Raw genomic sequence first — 22,405 nt, forward strand, 5'->3', positions numbered from 1 at the left:
ACTTTTGCTACAGTTTACCGATACCGTGTTAATGATTGGAATGTCGATTATTTCGAAAACGAGCAGTAACCTCATCGATCCCAGCGAACACGTCGTCCTCGATGCCCACGAGATTAAAACGAGAGAGTATGGATCGAAATGGGTCTTGGTCGTCGAACAGATGCAGATTACCACCATTTGGCTCATGAAGTACTGCCTGTTGCTCATGTACAACCGCCTCACGTACGTCACTTCATCCTCGATGCTCAATTACGGTTTCTAACAATTGCAGAATGAGTTTGAGTCAGAACTTGGCTGTCAAGTTTGTCGCTGGCTATGTCACTGCTGGTCTCCTCATCATGGAGATCTTGTATCTTGGTGTTTGGTGTCGCCCGTTTAACCAGTACTGGGCTGTCCCACCAAAGAACAGTATGTTACATCAGCCCTCAATTGAATGCATGCTGACGGTCATAGCGCAATGTTCTGCTGCGACGAACCATCTCATCACCAACGCCGTCATCAACATTACGTCCGATATCATGATCATTCTCATCCCAATGCCAATCTTTCTCAAGTCCCAGCTCCCACTGAAGCGCAAGGCCGTCCTCGTTGGCGTTTTTGCATTGGGTTCCTTCACCGTAAGCCCCAACCTCACACCAACCAACCTGAAACCCAAACTCACACCGCACAGATCCTCTCCGCCATCCTCAACAAGTTCTACAGTTTCAACGAACCCTTCGGCTCAAACTGGACGTTCTGGTACATCCGCGAATCCTCCACCGCCATTATCACCGCCAACCTCCCCTACATCTGGACCCTCCTCCGCCGCATCTTCAAGCTCGGCTCCTTCAGCGGCTCGACGTACGGAAAGAGCACAAATAACCCCTCCAAAGCATACCGCTCAAACTTTACCAACCATCGCTCCGTCGTGCGCTCCCAGGTCCGCGCGGAGCATAACCTGCACCAGGTCGACAGCGAGGAAGAGATCAACGCCACATACGCTCTACCGCTCAAGATCTACGCTAAGCATGAGATTCAGATCACGAGTGAAGATGCTGGTCCCGAGGATAGGAGGGGACCTGTGGGGTGCATCCCTGATGAGTTGATGAGCCATAGCAAGGATAGCATACGGACCGACGATGTAGAGACTAACTCTGAACGATCGGCTGCCGGTGTTGTCAAGGTCTATCACGGAGTATAGATTTGATGGGCGACCATTTTGTGTCATCTTTTTGTTTACTAATGTTTTGATGATTTGGGTAAAAGACGCCTGGATCAGAATACCCAGCGATGTATAATTTACCCGTATAGATAGAATCGTGCCCTATAGCACCAGAAGCGATATCAACAAGCTTTCGTCACAAAGTAAAACTATTCTTCTTCCAGCCATGCACGTTTGAGGGGTTCTCATGCTAAGGCTAAGTAGCCTGTCTTGGGCTTAGCCTACCGCTTTCCTCGTATGACATCTTTGACGTGCCAAGGCCAGACGAGTCAGGTCCCCCAAACTTAACTTACACCAACGAAGAATAGCTTCGAACGGGATTATCAATGCGTTGATTCCGCACTCCTTAAACGGGTAAGCTTTGATGCTCGAATCCCCGGCACAATTCCGATGATCGCCGTAATCTTGGTGGATAAATTCAACCGCTAGGATTGCCCATGAACTATCTGTATCTGTGGGGTTGCTAGTTGAGATTGGGATGAATTGTCGCGGATCCGGATGGAAAGGGGTTCTTGAAGTGGTGGAGTCAGTCTGATTTCCAACTGACAGGTTATCGGGCCGGGAGGAGTTCAGATAACCGTCCGTGAACACGTGCTTATTGATTGATAGCTTTGTTGCCTGACTCGAGCGATAGGCTATCGGTTTTAGATCTGGTCGCCGCTATGACTCCTGTCACTCTCAGGTGATGGTGCTTGATAAGAGTGCTACCCGGCATTGTCGGCTACCTTTCTTCGCCAGAGCTGAATAATTCATTAGTAAACCATGGAAAGCAAGAGATACACTCTCCTGACTGACACGCCGGGCGGGTGAAAGCCGGCTGATAATATCCGACGTGGGCTCTTTCTTTTGTTGCAGAGCAATCTGGGTTATTACAATAGATAACGCTGCCCTTTGAGAGTGCTCTAGAGTGAGCATTCTAGCCAGATAGAGGGTACTTTGCATTCCCTGATATCCGGCTCGTGACAGATCAACTAGACCGAGGTCTCGTTTGATCGTTTGTCCAGCTGGGTGACCTAACACATAATCATAACGCGGAGTAGATGTTTCGCGTAGTCTTGGGGGAGAAAGAACCTGCTCTCTTCTCAACTAATCTTATAGGCTATTCGTGAGGTCAGAATACTAGCTTCTACATAACACAACACTCATCAGCAGACTGCTTCCCCTCCCCCCTCCTGACCAACATCTCCTCCTCCTCCAGCGAAACCCTCGGCGCCAACCTCCCCCTCAACTCCGCAAACTTCTCTGTCCACCAATACCCAACCTTCATCCACTGCGTCACAGTCCAATCCTGCTGATACTCCTCCAACTTCTCCTCCAACTGCCTCTTCATCCCCGGCTCATCCGTCGCAGCCCACGCAATAGCCAGCGTCAACGGAACATGGCTTGCCCCCAACGGTCTGTACTGACTTATCCTATGCGCGAGCGACACAACCTCTGAAGAACACAGTGCTGCTTCGCCCACTAAAGCGAGGTTGTACGGATCAAAGGCTTGCATTATTTGGCTGGTTATTACAAGGACTGTTAGCAGCACGGAGTAGGCTGAGTTGTAGGAGCGGGAGAGGCGGAGTTGCATTGGTGTTGGGGAGAAGCCGGGCGCCCACGTTACTGCTTTGACGATCTCGGAGAGTTTGCGGAGGTCACGGCACAGGCGGTGGTATGCGCACGTTATTTCCATGCGGTGGAGTTCAGGGTCGTTTATGAAGTCTGGGAGTCGGCCTAAATTTCGGATAGAAAGGCTGGGGATTCCGCCTGCGTCTTTGCCGTCTTGTTGGGCTTTTGCGCTTTCGGGCGTTGAGGGGGGGTTGTTCTTTTTGAAGTTGTCGAGCATGTCCCAGAACCACTTTTCTAACCTGACCTTGGGGTTTGATATGCTTTCTATGATCTGGGATTGTCAGTTTTCTTGATCTGATGAACCTTCTGGAAAGGAAGCGAGGGTGGGGGACATACGACAGGGACGCAGAACGTCAAGAGCATGTCTGTTTCAAAACCGGCTTTCCAGTTCTCTCTCGCCGCTGCTTTGAGAAGATACGCTAAACCCTGGCCGTGACTCGTAGTCGGATCATCATCCCTTCCCAACCAGCCCTAGAATGGTCAGTCTTGATCAACCCACACACTCGAATTCACTCACCTGACAGATCATAATCAGATACACCGAACACATAGTCTCAGGCATTCTCGCCTTGGCAGGATCCTCCAAGCATAATCTCAACGAACTTATCGCCTTGACATACTTTGTGAGCGCATCAACAGTCTGATACCCCTGCGGTCGATGCAATGTCGAAAACGTCGTAGCCAACGCATCAGCTGACGCATCAAGAGCTTCATTCCTCCCCAACCGCGCAGGAATATGTCGAAGAAAGTCTCCGTAACAGGTGATGTCATATCGCAGATCTGTAATCTCCAACCTCGAAACAAGCGTTTGAGTGACCATTGTTGTTTTATTGTAAGGAACTCTCACTAGCGCTTGGGTAAAAGAAATAGGCGATTTTGAAGACCGCGAACTTGAAGTCGTAGTGTCATCTTCCGTATCGATGCTCTGAAGACTTATACTGTCTCCCGGTTCAAGAGTCTGGACTTTAAACTTGTACCGCTGTTTGCCAACGTTGATACACGGAATATCAAGCCTTTCACACCTCGCACACTTTGGCTGAGCTTTATCACACTATCCCCTCATTAACATCTCCAATTCGAATATTGGACTAACGTACCTTTTTCTTCTGTTTCCGACACGCATCGCAGCCTTTGTAAGATGGAACGCCAGGCATTGTTTCGTCAGAGCGGTGTATCTCACCAGAAAGAGACAAGATTGATGGGGACCGAGAAAGGGCGAGCTGGAATACCCGAGATAGTTAAAGGCTCGTTGAGGAGGTCGAGATGTAAGCTTGGTTACGTCTCAGCCTTGGAAATGGATCTCACATGTTTTTGTCTCCACTTGAACGATGACGGAGCGCGCCATTTTGCCTGATTTGGAATAGTAAGCATGGATGAGCCACGAGATTAGCATGTTGGGAGAAAAGAAGCAATTGAGATTGCATATGATTGGCTCGTTCTCTCCGACTTTCAATAAGTCTAAGTTTGCTTATTTGTTCTCTTGACGAATTAGGTTGTCGAGGGTTGTTGATCCAAGGCATACATGCTTTTATTATCCCGAGATCAGCGTATCTAACAGACTTACTCGGCCTGTACGATGAGCTACAATGAAGATCTTTTGCCTCTCTATTAATTTATTTAATATATCAGGAAAGTTCCTAATTATAGACAGATGTGAGACTACAGGACGTATCTGAAATCCATCTTCTGCATATCAGTGAGATCCTCATCAACATCATGCAGAACATCTGAATGACAGCCGGCTCTCTTGTCCCTATTCATGTTGTCTCTGCGCAACAAACAACATGTAGCCGTGGCAATGACAACCACGCCACATAGACAGATACAACCGCCAGTAAACCCTGCACGGTATCTGGGGCCGGGAGATGCGCCAAAGATGACAGGGCCGATGACGTTTCCAACACAGTATCCAACAAAGGTCGAGGCACTGGCAGTAGACTTTTCTGCAGATTGCGTTAGAATAAAATGTCCCTCTAAATGATACGAGATGGGGAGATTTACTGGTGTGACCTGAAATGTTGGATGCCGACAGGCCAATGGCCAGACCACCGGAAGCGACTTGAATGGCAACAAGGAAGATCCCTGCAAACAAGAGACCCTTATTATCCCTCGGCCCCAGCCAGCAGATCAGAGTTCCGCCGATCGAGATAGAGGCGCAAACAACGATGCATAGGTATCGGGTGTTGCGCCACCTGCGGGTGATAGTGCCAACATTGAGAATGGTGAGGGCAGTGACGGCACCAATAGGGCATGTCAAAGCCAGAGAATCGAAGTGATCGAAACCAAAGCCATTGATGACCATGGTGCCAAAAGTCCCGAGGGCGCCAGATGGCACACCAGTAAGCATAACAATGAGAGCGCTGCTATAGACCTTGTAGTCACGAAAGGCCTCCAAGAACTGAGCCTTGTTGAATTCATGGCTGATGGCTCCAGCATTGTTTCTCTGGAGGCGGTACTTTGCCATCTCTTTCTCGGCGTCGGTCAAGCGCTTGGACGTCATCGGGTTGTCAGGGAGGCAAAGGAATAGAACAGCGGACCACAAGATGGTAACGGCGCCAAGAATGAGAAACATGGGCTTCCACGAAGGGAGAGATCCATGTGTTTGGCCAAGACCGTAGTTTATGAGGGGCGAGACCATGGTTGCAACACCGACGCAGGCATACCAGAGCGATGTCCGCAGAGCCTGCTCCTCCCGAGTCCACCAGAAGGTGACCAGCACGGTGAAAGACGGAGCGACGGCTGACTCGAGAATACCGAGGAATAGGCGGTTGACCATGATGCCCGGGTAGTTGTAGCATGCGGCAGTAGACATGAGCACAGCTCCCCACAGCAAGGTCGCAGAGGCAACAACACGAGAGATGGAGAAGCGCTGCGTCAGGTACATCATTGGGTAGGTGCCGATCAAGTAGCCAATGTAGAACATCATGGAGGCGTTGGCGTACTTCTTGTTGTCGGTGATGGGAGTGCCGTTCTTGTCGTGGCCAATGATTGTCGTCAGCTGCAGGTCTTTGCTGAAGCCAAATTGCGTGGCAGCGCTCATGACGCCCTTGTCATAACTCTGGAGAGTGTAGGTTATCATCATGAGGGGGACAATCCTTTGTGCAACAACCTGTCAGCCATGAATGCTCCGCAGAAAAGAAGCCACGAGTCAAAAAAGAGATTGCTCTTTCTTTTCTTACCAGAGGTCGATCTTCCGGAGATACTTCTTCTCCTCCCCAGCTGTAAAGGGAGACGTCGTGGCAGTCTTGCCATCAATGTCTTCAACCCTTTCAACATCGCCGGCAAGGTTAGCCTTAGATTGTTGGACTGCAATGTCGGCTGAACTCATTTTTCGATAAGGTAATAGTGTTGGTTCGGGCTTGGAGTGTTGACAATGGTCCTGCTAATGGATGCACATGTGGATGTTCTTATAGCTCACTTGAGGTCGCTCGAAAAAACGGCAATTCGGTAACAAAGCTTGCGGTTACAACGCTGTGCATAGTACCAGAATACGAACCTTGACTCCGCTATCCTGGAGAAGCTTTGGCTGTTTGCGGGGAAGCCCAAATATTCGGTTTTCTGGGGAAATGCCAGATGTGAAGCGAGCGTGAGTCGCTTCTGCTAGTCTGGGTCCCTAACTAACTCAGGTACGTGGTTTCTGCTGCCCTCCAGAATGCGAGGGATTGTTGCCGAATTTACCGAGAGCCATGCCGATGATGTCAATAATCGTACCTAACTATCGGGTCTCGGATCTGTTAGTCTGGAATTCTGTAAGCGGGGACTGTGATGACCTGTGATGAATGACCGACTATGCTGACTTGGTACTAACGTTAGCTGACTACCTTCTTTTGGCCTGGTATTATTTCAACCAAAAAGAACGGCAATTTGGCGATGAGCTGCCCTCGCAATTCTCTCCTTGTTGGGAATCTTTTTTGCCGATGCTACTGTCTGCCGACAGAAGAACATTGACCGAACAATTTCTGGCCGCGGACACATCGCGCAACCACAACAGCAGTATGCCACTCTCGGCACGATCTAGCATACAGCGAATTCGCTCGCGAATTGCCTGTCAGGCCTGCAATAAGCGCAAGGTCAAGTGCGATGTCGCTGAAACCAGCCGCCCCTGTTCCAACTGCCAGCGCGGCGGCGGAGACTGCATAGTCCTCCCACGCAAGAAATATCGGTAAAAACGAGTCGTGCTCGCTTACTGGCTGATGCATGCGGCTGACGTTGCACTCGATGCTAATACTAGACCTCGTCAACCACGTAACAAGTCGACCTCTTCTCCAGACAGACGTGGGTACCCAGCCTCTCGATCCCGTGGTTTTATGTCTACTAGCCTTGTCAACAGACGCAGTTTCTCCCAGATCTGCGATACGAGAAGCTGGATATGATACACGTTCCACATTTGAGGAGCTGGGCGTTGCCCTGGAGTCCAGCGAAGACAATCATGACCAGTTGGCTGAGATGGGGGTCGGGGATGACCCCAAATTGCCTGATGATAGCCCGGATACGTATCTAGGTAAGGCCATTCAAACCACTGCCAAAACACCCATCAGCTCACCCTATCACTCTCAGGGGACAAACGTGGACCGCGCTGTACCGTGTACGATATCTGTGATGCAGTCTCCCCACAGGACTCCGTACCATACCCGCCGCCGAAAGGCGCCCGCCATGCTATGCACAAGCCACATCAAGTGGAATACATGCGCTCAGAAGGAGCCTTGGCCACAATGCCTGCAGATGTCTGCGATGACATGATCTGGACCTACTTCAAGCATGTCCACTTCTTCCTACCGGTAGTGGATGCTCAAGGCTTTCTCAATGATTATCACGAACAGGGGCCGCACAAGAAGCACGATCTTCTGTTCTGGAGCATGATGCTGGCAGCAACGAATGTAAGTTCCGAATGCTCAATGGAACTCAGATCTGACTTGCTGGATTACGCCGTAGTTTGCAGATGCCGATCTTCTGAGACGATCCGACTTTCCATCCAGGAAAGCTATGAAGACTGCCATGTATGAACGTGCCAAGGTCAGTGGCAAAGTTCTTGTTCGCTTATTGGAGACGTCGTGAACCACTAACAAGAGGTCTCTGCAGTGCCTTTATGACCTCGATCGAGCCACCGAGAAGCTGAAACTGATCCAGTCAGTTATCTTGTTAAGCTTCTGGTACACAGACCCGCAGGACCACACAGGAGCATGGTACTGGATTGGTATCGCCATATCCCTGGCGCAGGGCATCGGCCTCCACCGGAACCCTCGATCCAGTGGTCGCACCCGACAGATATATCCCCAGGAGCAAGCATTGAGGCGCCGTATCTGGTGGTCGTGTGTGGTCAGAGATCGCTGGGTCTCGCTAGCCAAGGGACGCCCCATGCGAATACATGGTGAGGACTGCGACCTTCCATTTCCAACCTCCCAGGATGTCCTCCAGGAACTGGATTCTGTCGCCGATGATGCAAGGAGACGGTTCATTCCGGCTGACTCTACGGCCTTGGCGAGTCTCTGGCTCCGACTCGTCCGTATCAGCGACGTTCTCGGTGGTATACTGCGGCTTCATTACCGCGTGAGCGGACCAGACCCAACCGTGGATGATATTGACAAGTATGCTCAGCAAATCGAATCATTGTCAGCCACAAACTCCGGGATCATGGATGAGTGGTCTGATACTCTTAGCATCCACGCCTACCAGATCGACCTGTTTTATCAGTCCGTCATTCCCTTCCTAAATGGTGTTATCTAGTCCAAGCGCTAATAATCAAGTAGAGCGACGGTTGCAATTCTGTACCGGCCGTATGCGCTTAATGAGTCCGCACCTCCGCCTACGGGGACGCCTCGAGACTGGCGCAAAGTGGCTTTGCGTCGTGCTCGCGATGCTGCGGCAAATACAAATGCCCTGTTACAGAGGCTAATAGAGCTTGACGCTATAGAGTACTTGAAACCAATGATGTACGTTGTCATGTAGTCCTTCGCTGACTCCTGCTCTGACATATCTCTCGCTTGCTCTGCAGAATCACCGCCATCATCCCCGCCATGCAGATTCACCTGTCGGACTGCAAGTCGACCAAGGCTCTGACACATGATCTTGCGACCCATAAAATTCAGTTATGCATGCTTGTACTATCTCACCTCAGAGTGACATATTGGAGCGCCGATGTAATGTACAAGTTATTCGACCGGGCTCAAAAGATCCTGGACGAGACAAGAGCCTCACAATCGAGCTCATCTGATCTTTCGGATCCCCAGCCACATTCAGCAGCTTCGGCCCTGCAAAGTACCAACCCGGGTCTAGTCGAGCCTCAGGCCAATTCTTTGATGGACAGTCAGTGCCAGTCAGACGGCCTCCTAATGACAGACTTAAATGCAATGCCCCAAGATACTGAACAGCTGTGGTACTCGGTTTCGCCTCAGTTTAGCAACGTGGACCAGCTCCTGAGCCCCGGCTTTTCACTATCTGAAGACGTCTTCCAGCATTTCTTCTCTAATTCCGATGCCGGGGTACACGGCCAACACGTGTCATTAATGGCGAGTGAGCCGGTAGATGACACGTTGTACAACAACATCCCATTCTAGCTAGACTCGGCGCAGCCTAATTAGCAGTCTCGCCTATCTTCCAGCGATGCCGCACACTGGCTCAAGCTGCTCTTGTGTATTACTGGCCATGTTGTTTCGTTCACTGAGACGCGTATGGATGTATGTATAATTGGCCATTGGCCCACCATATTGTTCATTTGTTACATACCCTTCACCCAACTATGAGTCTTGCCACTTTACTCAGGCTTTACAACATGATTTAACAACCTAGGAGAATCTCAGGGCCAGAGATTATCTTGGTTATACATGAATGAGTGCAGATGGCCTGAACCTGATGAAGTCACTTTGAAGCTACTCAATTCGAGATCCAATCACAAGGAATGCCGTGAGAAGAAATCGATGATGATAGGTGTAGCGTTGTAGCTGGCAACATGGTGGCCAGAGCGCTGATTGTCGTCGTTTGGCACCGTGCTTGGCCAATCGTGGCCGATATCCGACTCATAATAGTGTTCAACCAAACCCTCCGTCAAGCCGCTGCCAAAACGGTAACGAACCGTGTTGGGTGCGATGTGGGTTTCTTGGCTGCTGTTCCCGAGATGGTCGCGCAAAGCCCATTGCTGGATAAAATGCGGGATACTGGGTAAACACTCCTTCTTCCGCGCTCCTCCGCCATAGTGGATGGTTGTGTCGTTGCCACCGTGGAACTCCATGAAGGGTATGTCATCGCGTTGTGCATTACATGGAACAGAGACCGTATCTGGGTTACATGGTGAAGTGTCGATGTAGAAGGCCCCCGATACGGGTGCGAAAGCTGCGAAGCGGAGAGACATGGCGGCGTCACAGGCTAGGACGTTGGTGAAGCCACCGCCGTCAGACTTTCCTGTAGCATAAATGCGACTTTTGTCTACCGTGTAATGAGACTCGACGTAATCTAGGATATCTGCGGTGAATTTGACATCGTCTGTCTCGACACCGGGAACACCTTGCCATTTGTCCTACAGGAGACTTAGTATATGTCCTGTAGTCTCTAGGTAACCTTCTGGTAGGGTCTTACCTGAATACCCTGAGGATAGATGACCAGCGATCCGGGGTTGAAGTCCGGGCTCGTAAGCTGATCGAGGTGCAGCTGGTCTTCTGCATCCCTAACGCCCCCATGGTAGGAAAGGATGGCAGGTGTTGGATGCTCTTTACTGTATCCAGGTGGAACGAAAACGAGAAAACTGCGTTCCTTACCGCTACTGGTGATGCTGACATTGGAGACGTGGCCTGGGGATTGGCCTGAGGGTAGGCCTCGGCAACGTCCATGAACCAGTCCGGCCTCGATACAGGCGGACAATGCTGAGAGAAGAATACCATTAAACAGCTTCATTATTTGAGAGATTCTAGGGATGATACCCTTCGACAGAGACACTGTATAGAAAACTAATTTGACAGATATTGGAACTCAAGAACAAGATTGGCAAAAATAAAAACGCTAGAATAATAGATATATTTACATCGAACATACAGGAATCTGACATGCGTAATTAGTTCTCGCTCCATGTGCTCACCTTTCGAACTATTTCATTCTCTAACCTCTATAGACGAACCCAGACGGCTGGAATGCCGTCAAAACGGATCCAGCGGTCAGAAGATCGTTGAAGAGCCCACTTACACATCCGTATTTACCGAATTTGCCGACGTGGTTACGCCATCTTTCTAGGCTTAACACATGCGGTAACTCTTGACTAAACTATTAGATGCAGGGATAAGTTGGACTTTAATCACTTCTGCATCAATGAATGACATTCATGCTCTCGGCACAAATTATGAATTATTATCTGACCGGAATGCGAGAACGCTTAAACAGAACTGAGAAGCAGCCGAAAACGATTTACCGAATGACGCCGACGCCGGTAGAGATTCTTTTTTTAAGAAAGGCCCTAGCATGACCTTTTGTGCCGGTTCTCCGTTTCTCGGCCTCATCGCCTATAAGCAATATCACTGCCGCCGCCTTTGGCTTGAACAACAAGTCTCAAGGATCACATATGGGCATTTTGATGTCATATTTCCTCTCTCTGGTCTATGCCATTCAACCACACCCATTCCCTGCCCTGTCACCAGTCAAATAAAGTATTCTACGATCAGAGCACAAACATGCCTGCAGAATTGTCTGCTGCACTGGAGCCGCGGTTTACACTACCACCTACCACTCCGCGCTCCAGCAAATCATCCCTTGTAGTTGGTGGCGTTCAGATCTACCTGTACGGACTCGAGGATTTGGATGATCTGCCTAGCGATGATATAGCTGTCTTGTATCTTGCTCACAACCGAACAAGAACGTACCTCGTCACTGAGGGCATTGCTCATGAGATCTTGCACATGTACAGATCGGATGGGAGACGCAAAAGGATGCCAATGATTGCGGTGACAATGAACATGAGAAATCATGGTGATCGAGAGGTGCGAAGTTGTCATGTATGGATCTGCTTTGGGTATCTGCTAAACAGACTTCAGATCGATCAACGAGCGAATCAAACTTGGTCGGATGGTAATGAGAATCATGGGTAAGTGAAAGGCACGAGTTTATTCGTCTATTGATCCTTTCACCAAGTCAAAGTATTCGTCTAACAGTCTATGCTTAGAATAGACTTGATGTCCATGATATCAGGCTCTGCTCAGGATTTCAAGCTCATCCTGGATTATTTGCCAGCATACTTGCCTCGATTTCGCAACTTTCACAATATCATGTTAGGTGTATCACTGGGAGGCCATACAGCCTGGCGCATGGCCTCGGCAGCACCCGGCCAATTCGAAGCATTTGCAATCGTGGTCGGCTGCCCCAATCTAACCTCTCTTCTCCTGTCCCGACTCGGCCTCAACGTAGCCACTCTTGGGGTCGACCAAGACGAGCTTGATAAGGTCCCGTATGATGAGCTAGAGAGAGTCATGAGTGGGGAGCAGCGGCGAAGATGGCCAAGGGCCCTCGCGGAGTTGGTGAGAGAAGGTGACAGGAAGGCTAGAGATGAGTTTCCCAGGACGGTTCCGTTGCTGATGTGCAATGGCAAGCATGATGCGCTTGTGCCCGCAGGCTTTTCTGAGTCGTGGCTCAAAAGGAGGGAGATGGCGATGAACGGGGAGTTTGCGGTAAAAGGCAAGGCCGGGATTTTTATACAGGATAACACGGGCCATAGCTGTACCAAGGAAATGGTGGCAATGATTGCGGACTGGATCGGAAATTTATATAAGCAGTAAATATAGAATAGCTACAAGTCTCGATCTGCAAAGGCTCGGACCGAAATTCGGACTAACTAGTACCTAGAATGATTCAAATGCATTGCCAAAACACGTGTGATGATAGCGGAATCGTGGCCATTTGTCTTAGTTCCGCGTCGGAATAAGCTAGCTGATCTTCATGCGCCATAATAGATGATATTTTGTTTCCCTTTTGCGCCTGAACTCACGGTACTCCTTAAACACCACAAAGAAAAGGTATCTCAGAGGCCACAAAACCGCAGGAGTAAAGCAGAAGGAGTGCAACAGAAAGAGTGAAATGCAACCGCGCACCAAGGGTATCAGAATAAAGGGGAAAGGACATAATTTCGCCAAGAGGAAGAAATCGACGGTATTGCTGATAGGGTCGTTTCGACAATAGGGAATGTGCTTGAGTTTGCGTCAGTCATCTTCAGATGTTTCACTTCCACTTGCTCCAAGACTCAAGGGAAACATTAAGTGAGCAACTTCATTATCTGCACAGTACGAGATCTCGAAACCTTTAGCCCTCGCGATGGCAATTGTGTGTGAACCACTTCTTCAGGCCGTGAGCCATTCGTCCAAAAGGGTTATGCGACTTAGTTTCCGGTTCTTCTTCGTCAGAAGGCGTGTCTTCTTCAGATGGTTCATCGTCGAAGTTTGTTGCGTCTTGCTTTAGCCATTCGATAAGGCGCTCGTTGACTTCGTAGAGGAAATCGGAAGACATTGCTTGTGGGTCATTTCGTGAAAGAGTCGGGTGTTCTTCAGAAGTGCGAGGCATTTTGACTTGCCTTAAATTTGTGTAATTTAGTTGTAGTAACTGTTACCTTAGGTGTCCTTGTGAGTTGAGTTGTGTTGGGTCGGATCGAGGTGAGTCAGGGTCAGGACGTGGGATTAAAGAGACAAGTTGCCGTCTTCAACTCTACCAGATACGGATGTTAGTTCTATCTGCTAGCCAGCTATTTGTTTGTAAGCTGAATGGCACTGGTACCTTTGTGAGCCTTTGTTCTTTGTCAAAAATGGCTTGTTCAAGACTTTGAATGCCCTTGTTCAGTGAGGCTGAGAGTTCAAGGGGCGTGTTCCATTTAGCTCGCAGGGGTTCAACCTCAGGCCCAGATCTAGATCTTAGATGATTTTGCCAGTGGCAGCAACCAGCTGGATACAGACTTGTGGCTCTAGACGGTACTCAGTCCCTGTTAACAGTTTCCAGTGTCATCGTAGTATTTACCAGGTAGATAAGGTCGAAATTGGCATAAGCTCCCCGTCGTCAATTAAAAGCGGCAACATATCATACCAACCGACCAAGATAATTGAGAGCAAAATTGGCCGTCATCACGTATTTAGAGTATTTATTCTTGAGAACTAATTCAATGCTCCTTGCCTTCGTTAGTGTCATCCGAAATCAGAAATGATAAGACTGAATTCGAACTCGGGAACTTGCGAGGGATTAGCCACGAGTCAGATCCGCTAAATAGCTGTGTTACGTCCTCCATGGACGGCACTGCCCTGCGATGATGGTGCAAGTCATTTTCGTTACCTCTGGGAGCTTCACCGTACCAGAGGCCACAGAGTGAGTGTTCGACCTGACCTCCCGGACGATATCATTGATTGGTCCACCAAAGCCTATGAGATGTGAGTGAGATCTCTCAATTAATGACATGTGAGAGCCATATTTTTGAACGAGGAGTCTTTTTAGAAGAATACATTGTGGTGCTGTCGATGTCAGAAGTTGGAATCAATATTCTTTCTCTCATGCCGAGTCGTCAATTTCGCCGAAGCAAACTTAGTTGTCGCAATTGATCTTATTTTCTTCCATTGTCGTGGTTAAGCATTGATATTGAGGGCGGAATGACTCTGCAATGATCAAATCATAGGCATTGCTGTCGGTGCATGACAGTGCGTCAAAGTTATGACCCTGCAGAGTTGAAAGGCTCCATTTAGGGTCAGCACATTCACTCCAACTGACTCAGTAATTAATATGCATCATTCAATTTGGTGAGCTGCCAAGAGACTGGGCAATGGATAATGTGCCTCTACCCATAGAGTCCCTCCAGCTTGAATGGGCCCAGTGATTCTTGCCACAGCCCGATAGCAATGCAGATCAAAGAACAACTGTAGAATCTCTCCACTGAAATAAGGTGCTGCCGTCGATGATCGAAGCCTCTGAGCTCAGCTTTGACTCTGTTGAGCCTCGTCCAAGCTTGATTGCAGGATGAGGGTTTGAGAGAATCAACCTCAAGATCGAACCTCGAAGGTCTCTACATATCCAACGACTCTGGCTTTCGATCTATCGGCAGTAAGTAGTTCCGGTAGCGGTGCCTTACGATAGCAGCTGCCTTCCACTTCACCACTGGCGTGCAGTGCAGTCACCGGAGGAGTGATTCATTCACTAATTGCAATCACGTGACCCCTTCTGCCTACAAAGCAGCTCCCTCAACCTTAACCTACTCTTCTTCTCTTCTCATCTCCACTCCACAAGCGTCCTGTCTTCCCTGTCTTCAATTAACCTCGGTATTAAATCTTGGGGTCACCGCTGCCGCTCTCAGTTGGCTTTGACAGTTCATTTTGCTGGATCTTTTCAGGAAGCCTACAATTTCTTCGTCATGGATACTGATCCTCCCTCACACCTGATTGAGGCGACTTCTGATCCAGGGCCCACGCCTCAGAATGCTAACTCAATAGCACGCGCATCTGAAGGTTCAACTGGAGAGAAGCGCAGCGCGTCACCGACAAACGATGATCCTTCAAAGCGCCTCAAGACTTCTCACGATTCCGCAGAGCCTAGCAGTAACAACGAGCAGCTGGGCAATGAGAATGAGACTACCAGAGTCTCTGTCGCCAGTGAAGCTCCAGGAGCCCCAAAAGTTGCCCCTACTTCTCAAAATGTCCCAAAACGTCCCTCCAGCATTCGACTTCCTTCTTCCTTTCCACCCATTCCCCAAGCTGCGATGCAAGAGCTCAAAGTGTGGCTAGCAACCCATGCCAATGCTAGAGCTGGCGATCAGATTGCTAGCGGTAGCCATACACAACTCCTGAAGACAATGGAACCATACCAGCAAGATCTGGAAGCAATTTGTCGCACAGTGGGAGTTGAAACGAATGATATTGATTGGAGAGATGGTGTGACAATTCCAGGAGTCACGACGGACCAACAGAAAGTAAAGCCCCATCAGATTGCTGGTAAGTTTCAAGCTGCATTAATCCCGAGGTTGGAGGTTCATTGCTAACAACGGCTGTGACAGGTGCCGAGTGGATCTCGACCACTCTGGACTCGCCACTCCGTGCTGCACTCCTTGCGGATGAGTGTGGAACTGGAAAGACTGTTCAAATTGGCCTTGCGCTAGCCATACATTATCACCGAGTGAAAGCAGAGGTTGAGGCGGGAACCTTCAGACCGCGAGATGATAAGAGACGGTTCAAGCCAAGCATCATCCTCTGTCCCTCTAATCTCGCATATCAGACATTTCGGGAATGGTTAAACTGGTTCCCAAACTTCTTTAAAATCAAGATCTGCTATGGAAAAAAGGCCCAAGCGGTTGATGAGTTGGCGAAACGGCATACCATGAAGGGAAAAGTTGGTCTGCAATCCTGGGTTGATGAGAATGCCGCTTCACACAGAAACATCGAGGTGAGTGACGATATCTACAGGCTAATGTTTTTTTTCTAACGATCATGTGCCAGACCCTTCGTAACATCGCCATCATTCCGTATGATACGGCCAGAAGTCGCATGGTTGACCAGGAGGAAATGAAAAAGCAAAAAGCCGCCAACCAGACGCGATTGCAACAGCTTCTCAAGTCGAAGCGAAAGAAACGTCCAGATGTTGAAAAGCAAGAGCTAAAGTTCTCTATCCAGGGTCAGAGCTATAACTGGATTATCTGTGATGATGTATACGCCATTCGGAGACCTCGCACCCAAACACACCAGTTGATCACCGAGTTGGAGCATGAAGCGACCCTTGTAGCTTCGGCGACACCACTTCTAAACCACCAAGAGGACATGTAGGGCTATGTCACTTTGCTATGGCGAAGACAGTGGCCGTTCGTTTACAGCCCTCGGTTGTCCGCCCGCGTGTATTTCAAGCAGGAAGCTTGGCAAGCTCTCCAAAATGGTGAGAGGTACAGGGGTCTTACTCTAGACCACATCATCCAATCAGAACGTTCAACAGTTGGGCCGATGACTTTCCGTGATCATCGTATGAGGGAAGAGTACATCGCATATATCCAGGAAAAGAAGGGTCCCTTGTTCTTAATGAACCCGGACCTCTTTCAGAAGTTCGGCGAGGAAATGAAGTCCGAGAAGCCTGGAGTCGCACGGGAAGCTATTCGGCCTCTTCTGAATATGTTTTGTCTTCGCCGTGGAATGTTGACACCTACGACCATGCCTGATGGAACGACTGTGGTGCCAAGCGAAGGTATTCCCCGAATGCACATCAGAACTGTCAACGTTCAACCCTATAACGACGAAGATCAGAATGATTTGTATAGAATCATAAAGAAGCATTACCCAAAACTGTTTTATGATAGTTGGGACAAGGGTAAAGACATTGGCCATGGTACCTTTGACAAAGCACAGCATTTGTGGCCCAATCCTACCATCGTCCGAACGCTGGCTTTGTCCACTACCAACGTCGAATTTTACCCTCTAACGCTGAAACCCAGTGGTGAGGATGACAAAGATTTGCCATCTGCCCTCAATTCTCCAATAGGTCAAAAAGTGACAAACAACAAGCCTTGTTTAGACAGATTGAACTCACTCAACCTCCCCGAAGCAAACGCTGCCACCACCGAGACTAAGGACCGCAAGGAGATCGAGAAAGTCCTAGCGAAAGACGGAGTGGGCGGTCTCCTATGGTATCTCAGTGAGATGCATCAAGATCAAAATGTCGAGTTCCCTGAGTCTCGTCAAGACATCGTGAAAACGTTCTGTGCACGAAGTCCCAAGGTCTGTTGGACAGTAAAACGTGTTCTGGAATTGAAGGAACATGGACATCGCGTTCTAGTATTTGTTGACAATCCTTTGACCTCCTTGTGAGTTTCATCAGACCTCTCAATATCATGCTATTATGACTAACATTTCAATAGGATCCTAGCGGCCTTACTTACTAGCATTGGTGTGACAACTCTAAACATCAGAAGCTCGAACAAGCCTCGTCGGCGCGCTGAGATTGTCAGCAAGTTCAACGATCCAGACGAAAAGATCGACGCCCTGGTCGTCTCCTTTCAACTTGATGGATTCGGTATGAACCTCCAAGGAGCCTGCCATCATGGAATCGTCGTGGAATATCCCGACAACATCCCCACCCTGCTTCACGGGTTCGGCCGTCTTTGGAGAATAGGACAGAAGCGTGAGGTCCACTGGGACGTTCTCTATATGGAGAACTCGTTCGATGGTTGGGACGAAACATGGATGGTGTCGAAGTATGCTGACATCCTTGCCGCTGAGGGAGAAATTCCAGACGAAATTCAAGGAGAACATCGGGTCATTTGCGCGTTTGAGTTGATCAAACGGTATCTTGGACAAGACAGCAACCGGTACCCCCGGACTCGAGTGACCTGGGCTGAACAGGAGCATCCCTTGGTAGCTCGAGAGGGCCATTTCTACTCAGCGTTGGCCACCTATCTCATGCAGAATCCAGGACGTTTCAAGGAGGTTGGCCTAAAGCCCTTGTCTCTTATTGCTCGTCGCTGGAGTCCGGAGCAAGGCGAATTGACTCTGGATATGATTGAAGGAAACTCTCCCGAACTAGAGGACGGAGTCATGTTGGACTCGCGCAATCCTCTCAAGCCCGGCTACGTTGCAGTCAGTGCAGATGGAGATCTTCATCTACGTCTGGAGTTCAGACAAGCCGCCGAGATTCGGTCGAACTTGGAAGATGATGAGTCTCGCTTGAGGATGGAGCGTGATAGGCGAATTTGAGGGGGAACTTCAGAGCGCGGATGATAGTTTTGGTACAGAGTTGCATGGAATGATGGAACTTGATCGTTTGCATCACGAAAATGGAAGCGGCAATTGAGAATTGAGCCGTCTACAATAGGGCTCTGGGAACGCAAGGCTGGGATCGCCGGTTCTATATTATGGATCTGGGATTCGGGAGTTTCTGGGCTGATAGTTGCAGCATAAGAGTTGATACTGTGTGATACTAGCTTCGCCTAATTTACTTCTTTATGCAACAGTCTCCATGATTTTCGTTTCCCATGTGCCCCAGAGAAGAATTGTGATGGGTGTCAAGAATAGCACTATGAAATCGAATGCTTCAAGACGGAGGATGTCTTACGCAACGGTTCGGCTGCTTCACAGAGTGATGACGAGAAAGTTTTCAATATTTACTAAACTCGCGATCCTGCTCGTCGAACAGAGTCAAGCGACAACCGTTTGTAGTCACAGTCGCAGCATCTGTGATGCTCTCAACTCACTGCGTACACTGCTCCCTGGAACCTGATCACCCTACAGCTCTCCACGGCCACCAATCACGGTAGCCTGAACTCGAAGTTCTTTAGCGGATTTAGCGCATGCGCCTAGCAATTCCCTGTTATTGTCTCCTCCCCATATCATCAACCCCAGATTCCATTCCACCTCTTACAATATCCCAGCAACAGCTGCGCAGCATCATGAAGCGAGTAAAATGCTGCACCGCCTGTCGCCGCCGACACAGAAAATGCGTCACTCAACCTGGCGCATCTCAATGCGGCACGTGTCTAGAGTCAGGGCAGGAATGTCGGTTTGAGAATGACATTCGGTTCAAACACACTCACTCAGAAACACAGAAGGAATCTGGGCGGAAGTGGGCAAAGGTTCCTCAGAAGAGTACGTATCTAGCGATGAGATCTTTTGTGTAGAGTTGTATTGACTTGTTGTAGTCTCTTTCACGACGCCCCGTGGGATTGATGGCAAGGTACCTGAGGAAGCGGACACCAGACCGGAGACGAACGAGTTGGCAACACAGCCGATATCAGAAGGGATGATGGAAATATCGATAGACGACACAATTCAATCCCAACAAGAAACTGCGCCTTTGGAGCAAGTGTTCAGTTACTGGGAGTCGCCCTCGAATCTCATCACCGACTCCCCAATTGATCAGAACACGAACCCAGCATATCAACCAGATCACACAGAGAGCTCGTCACTCCCACAAGCATCCATCCCTTTTATTCTCGGCCCACAAAGCTCTTCTCATGGGACTGGCCAAGATTTGACAGGTCACGGTCAAAGTCAGGATCCCTTCGAGTTGACAGAACGAGAAGCGTTTCTCTTCATGACATACATCCACAAACTCGCACCTCTTGTAAGAACTCCTCTCTCCAATCACGCCCTTGACTAACTCCTCAGTCCGACGCATGCGACGACGCCCGCCATTTCGCCCTCGAAGTCCCCCGCCTAGCCCTCCACCAACCCATGATAATGAACGGCCTCCTCGCCCTCGCAAGCCGCTACGACTCCCGCTGCACCAACACCTCCTCCGACATCGAAAGCACATTCTACCACAACAAGTGCATCAAACTCCTCATCGAAGCTTTCACTCAACCTCCCGAGACCTGGGACTCAACGCTCCTCACTGCCGTTGTTATCGCGCGCTTGTACGAGGAGAATGATAACGAGACGGATTCTTACTATCATCATCTCAGCGGAACGCAGAATCTGTTGAATCATGAAGTCATCGCGAGGTTTGTGATGCAAGGTGGGTTGGCGGAGGCAGCGAGTTGGGTTCATCTTCGGCAAGCTATTTATGTGTATGTTGTTCGTAGGGAACCGCTTGAGATTTGTCTTGAGAACTTTGAGAGATCGACGGTGTTTCGAAGATCTGATGACTCGGCATATGCGAACAGGGCAGTTTATAACTTTGCGAAACTGATGAGGTTATTTCTGCCGATGGAAAGTCTGGATGGTGATCTTGGGAAGTGGGAGGCTGTCGAGAGGGAGATTCAGGAATGGTATAATGCCAGACCAGTTTCATTCAAGCCCATATTTCACAAGGCGGCGGATATCACCAGCGACAGGCCGTTTCCAGTCATCTGCTTTGCTGCGTCGGTGCCTGGTGAGTTACCGTTCACCTCGACCTTGCGGTTTGCTAACCTGCTCGAGTGGTGGCGATGCAGCATTACTACGCAGCCAAGGCCGTTTTGTGCTTGCGCGACAGCAAACAGACAACAGACAATTACAGCAGACAAGAATCTGAGGTGAACATATCCTCATACCTCTGCATGCTTATGGGCATCGCTTTGTCCAATTCTCATGTGGCAAACGCATTCTATCTACCCGCACACATGCTTTCGCTCTGTAGGTTTGATGCCCAGTCCAAATGTGAAGAGGGTCCACTGATGTGAGCTTGTTTGAAGGTGGATACTGCATAAGAAATCCTTGTGTGCAGACACATACTATACGGTATCTGGAGAAAGTTGATGAAGTGATCAAATGGAAGACAAAAGCACTTATTGGAACGTTGGAGAGAAGGTGGGCCAGCCAAGATAACTGACCAATCCTCCCTATGAATCTCTAGAAAATATTTAGGATGAGTTTAGGACACCTTTTATGGAGTTTATTTTAATTGCTATAAACTTATGGCTCTGGGTCCCCCTCTTTATACATAATTTAGACTACTCACAATTGATGGCGGTACTTACTCCCCGTGTAGTGATACAGGACAACACCATCCTTTCTCTCCGGACATTTGCAGTCAATGTGATCCATCGTCAGGACATCCCCAGGCGTCTAGCTCTTGGCGATCCTACTCATCATGTGTCGGTCGGAAAGCTTGCTAGCAGCGGCGCGGTTTTCATGGAGGAATTTGCCGAGGGCGAAGTAAAAAAGACCTATGATGTTCTGGTCAGACGAAGCTTCATCTTGATTGGCAAGCTCAAAACTCACCTTCGCGCTTGATCTCTTTGGCTTCCAATTTGCTCCAGTGGACGCGGTCTCTTGGATACTGGCTCTCATCTTTCCCCATCAGATAAGCAACGTCGTAGAAAAGGACCATGCGTTGCTGATGAACAAAACCATTTAGTTCAGGATACGAGTTTTGGTCCTGCTCCACCGCCCGTTTCGCCATGGCTAGATCGCGCCACGAGTCGAGTGACCCAGGAACGTACTGGACCTTCCAGGCGAATGGCCCGTTACCGCGCAGCAAAACTTTCCTTGTCTCAAAGTGCTGCTCCAAGGTATCTGGAGTCTCGAGCATGATGCCTCGGTGGCATGCCCCCGGGTGGAAGCTGGGGCCACCAGGGATACGGAGCGCCGCGAATGTCGTGATCAAAACGTCGATGGTGTCGATGGTGTCGGTGTTGAACTCGTTGACGATACGACGGCATTCGGGGTTTGGCCACGAGGTGGCAACTTCGCGGGAGTTGATTCCGCTGGCGAGCATCATTTTATTTAAATTACTATTAGTTTGTTAGCATTTCTCCGTGACAGCGTTGTAATGACTTGCGTTGCGGTCGCGTCCTCCCTGACAATAACCAACACTCGTTCTCCTTGGGTCTTGAGCTGAGAGACATAGTTTACAGCGTCTTTCATCTTGCGGGCTAGAACTTGGGGATACGCATCGAGAAGAGGTTGGATGTCGTCTGAGAGATTTTGGTCATGCTGGAGTGGCGCCGCCATTGCTGCGAGTGTAAGAAATGTGTGTAACAAGTAGAAGAAGAAGAAGTCTGTTGCGAGATGAAGAAATATGTTGGTGGTTTCAAATTGAATGGTGAAGGTGCCCGGCCTTGCACTTGATCTCGGGTGTGAAAGGGAAAGAAAGACTGAGATTGATCACGTCATACCTTACAGGCCAGTAGGAGGCAAGGAAGCTTGAGACTTTGATCCTACCTTCCATTACCTTGGGTAAGTAATGAAGAGACTTATGTAA

General features: G+C 49.3%; 10 protein-coding genes across 10 annotated transcripts; 5 read left to right on the top strand and 5 right to left on the bottom strand.

Annotated features, from left to right (window-relative positions):
- Positions 1-31: 31 nt before the first annotated feature.
- FVEG_09357 (hypothetical protein) lies at positions 32-1,180 on the top strand (the record flags this gene model as incomplete). Its single annotated transcript, XM_018898345.1, has 4 exons — positions 32-222; positions 272-408; positions 454-617; positions 671-1,180. 4 exons carry the CDS (start codon positions 32-34, stop codon positions 1,178-1,180), a joined length of 1,002 nt encoding a protein of 333 aa, XP_018756210.1.
- A 1,031-nt stretch (positions 1,181-2,211) lies between these two features.
- FVEG_09358 (hypothetical protein) lies at positions 2,212-4,084 on the bottom strand. Its single transcript, XM_018898346.1, has 4 exons — positions 3,910-4,084; positions 3,330-3,863; positions 3,149-3,283; positions 2,212-3,083 (listed from the first exon to the last, which is right to left on the bottom strand). Exons 1-4 carry the CDS (start codon positions 3,964-3,966, stop codon positions 2,328-2,330), a joined length of 1,482 nt encoding a protein of 493 aa, XP_018756211.1. The 5' UTR covers positions 3,967-4,084; the 3' UTR covers positions 2,212-2,327.
- Positions 4,085-4,471: 387 nt separating this feature from the next.
- On the bottom strand, positions 4,472-6,140 carry FVEG_09359 (hypothetical protein; the record flags this gene model as incomplete). The annotated part of the gene is made up of 3 exons (XM_018898347.1): positions 4,472-4,755; positions 4,814-5,907; positions 5,992-6,140. The coding sequence occupies 3 exons, from the start codon at positions 6,138-6,140 to the stop codon at positions 4,472-4,474; spliced, it is 1,527 nt and encodes a 508-aa protein (XP_018756212.1).
- An 890-nt stretch (positions 6,141-7,030) lies between these two features.
- On the top strand, positions 7,031-9,453 carry FVEG_09360 (hypothetical protein; the record flags this gene model as incomplete). The annotated part of the gene is made up of 6 exons (XM_018898348.1): positions 7,031-7,313; positions 7,370-7,689; positions 7,745-7,825; positions 7,892-8,502; positions 8,560-8,742; positions 8,805-9,453. The coding sequence occupies 6 exons, from the start codon at positions 7,031-7,033 to the stop codon at positions 9,364-9,366; spliced, it is 2,040 nt and encodes a 679-aa protein (XP_018756213.1). The 3' UTR covers positions 9,367-9,453.
- Positions 9,454-9,698: 245 nt separating this feature from the next.
- FVEG_09361 (hypothetical protein) lies at positions 9,699-10,696 on the bottom strand (the record flags this gene model as incomplete). The annotated part of the gene is made up of 2 exons (XM_018898349.1): positions 9,699-10,322; positions 10,382-10,696. The coding sequence occupies 2 exons, from the start codon at positions 10,694-10,696 to the stop codon at positions 9,699-9,701; spliced, it is 939 nt and encodes a 312-aa protein (XP_018756214.1).
- A 767-nt stretch (positions 10,697-11,463) lies between these two features.
- FVEG_16566 (hypothetical protein) lies at positions 11,464-12,561 on the top strand (the record flags this gene model as incomplete). Its single annotated transcript, XM_018905814.1, has 3 exons — positions 11,464-11,769; positions 11,824-11,873; positions 11,952-12,561. 3 exons carry the CDS (start codon positions 11,464-11,466, stop codon positions 12,559-12,561), a joined length of 966 nt encoding a protein of 321 aa, XP_018756215.1.
- A 520-nt stretch (positions 12,562-13,081) lies between these two features.
- On the bottom strand, positions 13,082-13,285 carry FVEG_16567 (hypothetical protein; the record flags this gene model as incomplete). Its single annotated transcript, XM_018905815.1, has 1 exon — positions 13,082-13,285. One exon carries the CDS (start codon positions 13,283-13,285, stop codon positions 13,082-13,084), a length of 204 nt encoding a protein of 67 aa, XP_018756216.1.
- Positions 13,286-15,161: 1,876 nt separating this feature from the next.
- Positions 15,162-18,732, top strand: FVEG_09362 (hypothetical protein; the record flags this gene model as incomplete). Its single annotated transcript, XM_018898350.1, has 5 exons — positions 15,162-15,738; positions 15,801-16,186; positions 16,240-16,559; positions 16,611-17,588; positions 17,643-18,732. 5 exons carry the CDS (start codon positions 15,162-15,164, stop codon positions 18,475-18,477), a joined length of 3,096 nt encoding a protein of 1,031 aa, XP_018756217.1. The 3' UTR covers positions 18,478-18,732.
- A 437-nt stretch (positions 18,733-19,169) lies between these two features.
- On the top strand, positions 19,170-20,882 carry FVEG_09363 (hypothetical protein; the record flags this gene model as incomplete). The annotated part of the gene is made up of 4 exons (XM_018898351.1): positions 19,170-19,365; positions 19,419-19,843; positions 19,888-20,593; positions 20,641-20,882. 4 exons carry the CDS (start codon positions 19,170-19,172, stop codon positions 20,880-20,882), a joined length of 1,569 nt encoding a protein of 522 aa, XP_018756218.1.
- A 385-nt stretch (positions 20,883-21,267) lies between these two features.
- On the bottom strand, positions 21,268-22,155 carry FVEG_09364 (hypothetical protein; the record flags this gene model as incomplete). Its single annotated transcript, XM_018898352.1, has 3 exons — positions 21,268-21,368; positions 21,424-21,935; positions 22,016-22,155. 3 exons carry the CDS (start codon positions 22,153-22,155, stop codon positions 21,268-21,270), a joined length of 753 nt encoding a protein of 250 aa, XP_018756219.1.
- Positions 22,156-22,405: the final 250 nt, after the last annotated feature.

This window comes from Fusarium verticillioides, chromosome 5 (assembly GCF_000149555.1).
Source record: "Fusarium verticillioides 7600 chromosome 5, whole genome shotgun sequence".
Classification (NCBI taxonomy): domain Eukaryota; kingdom Fungi; phylum Ascomycota; class Sordariomycetes; order Hypocreales; family Nectriaceae; genus Fusarium; species Fusarium verticillioides.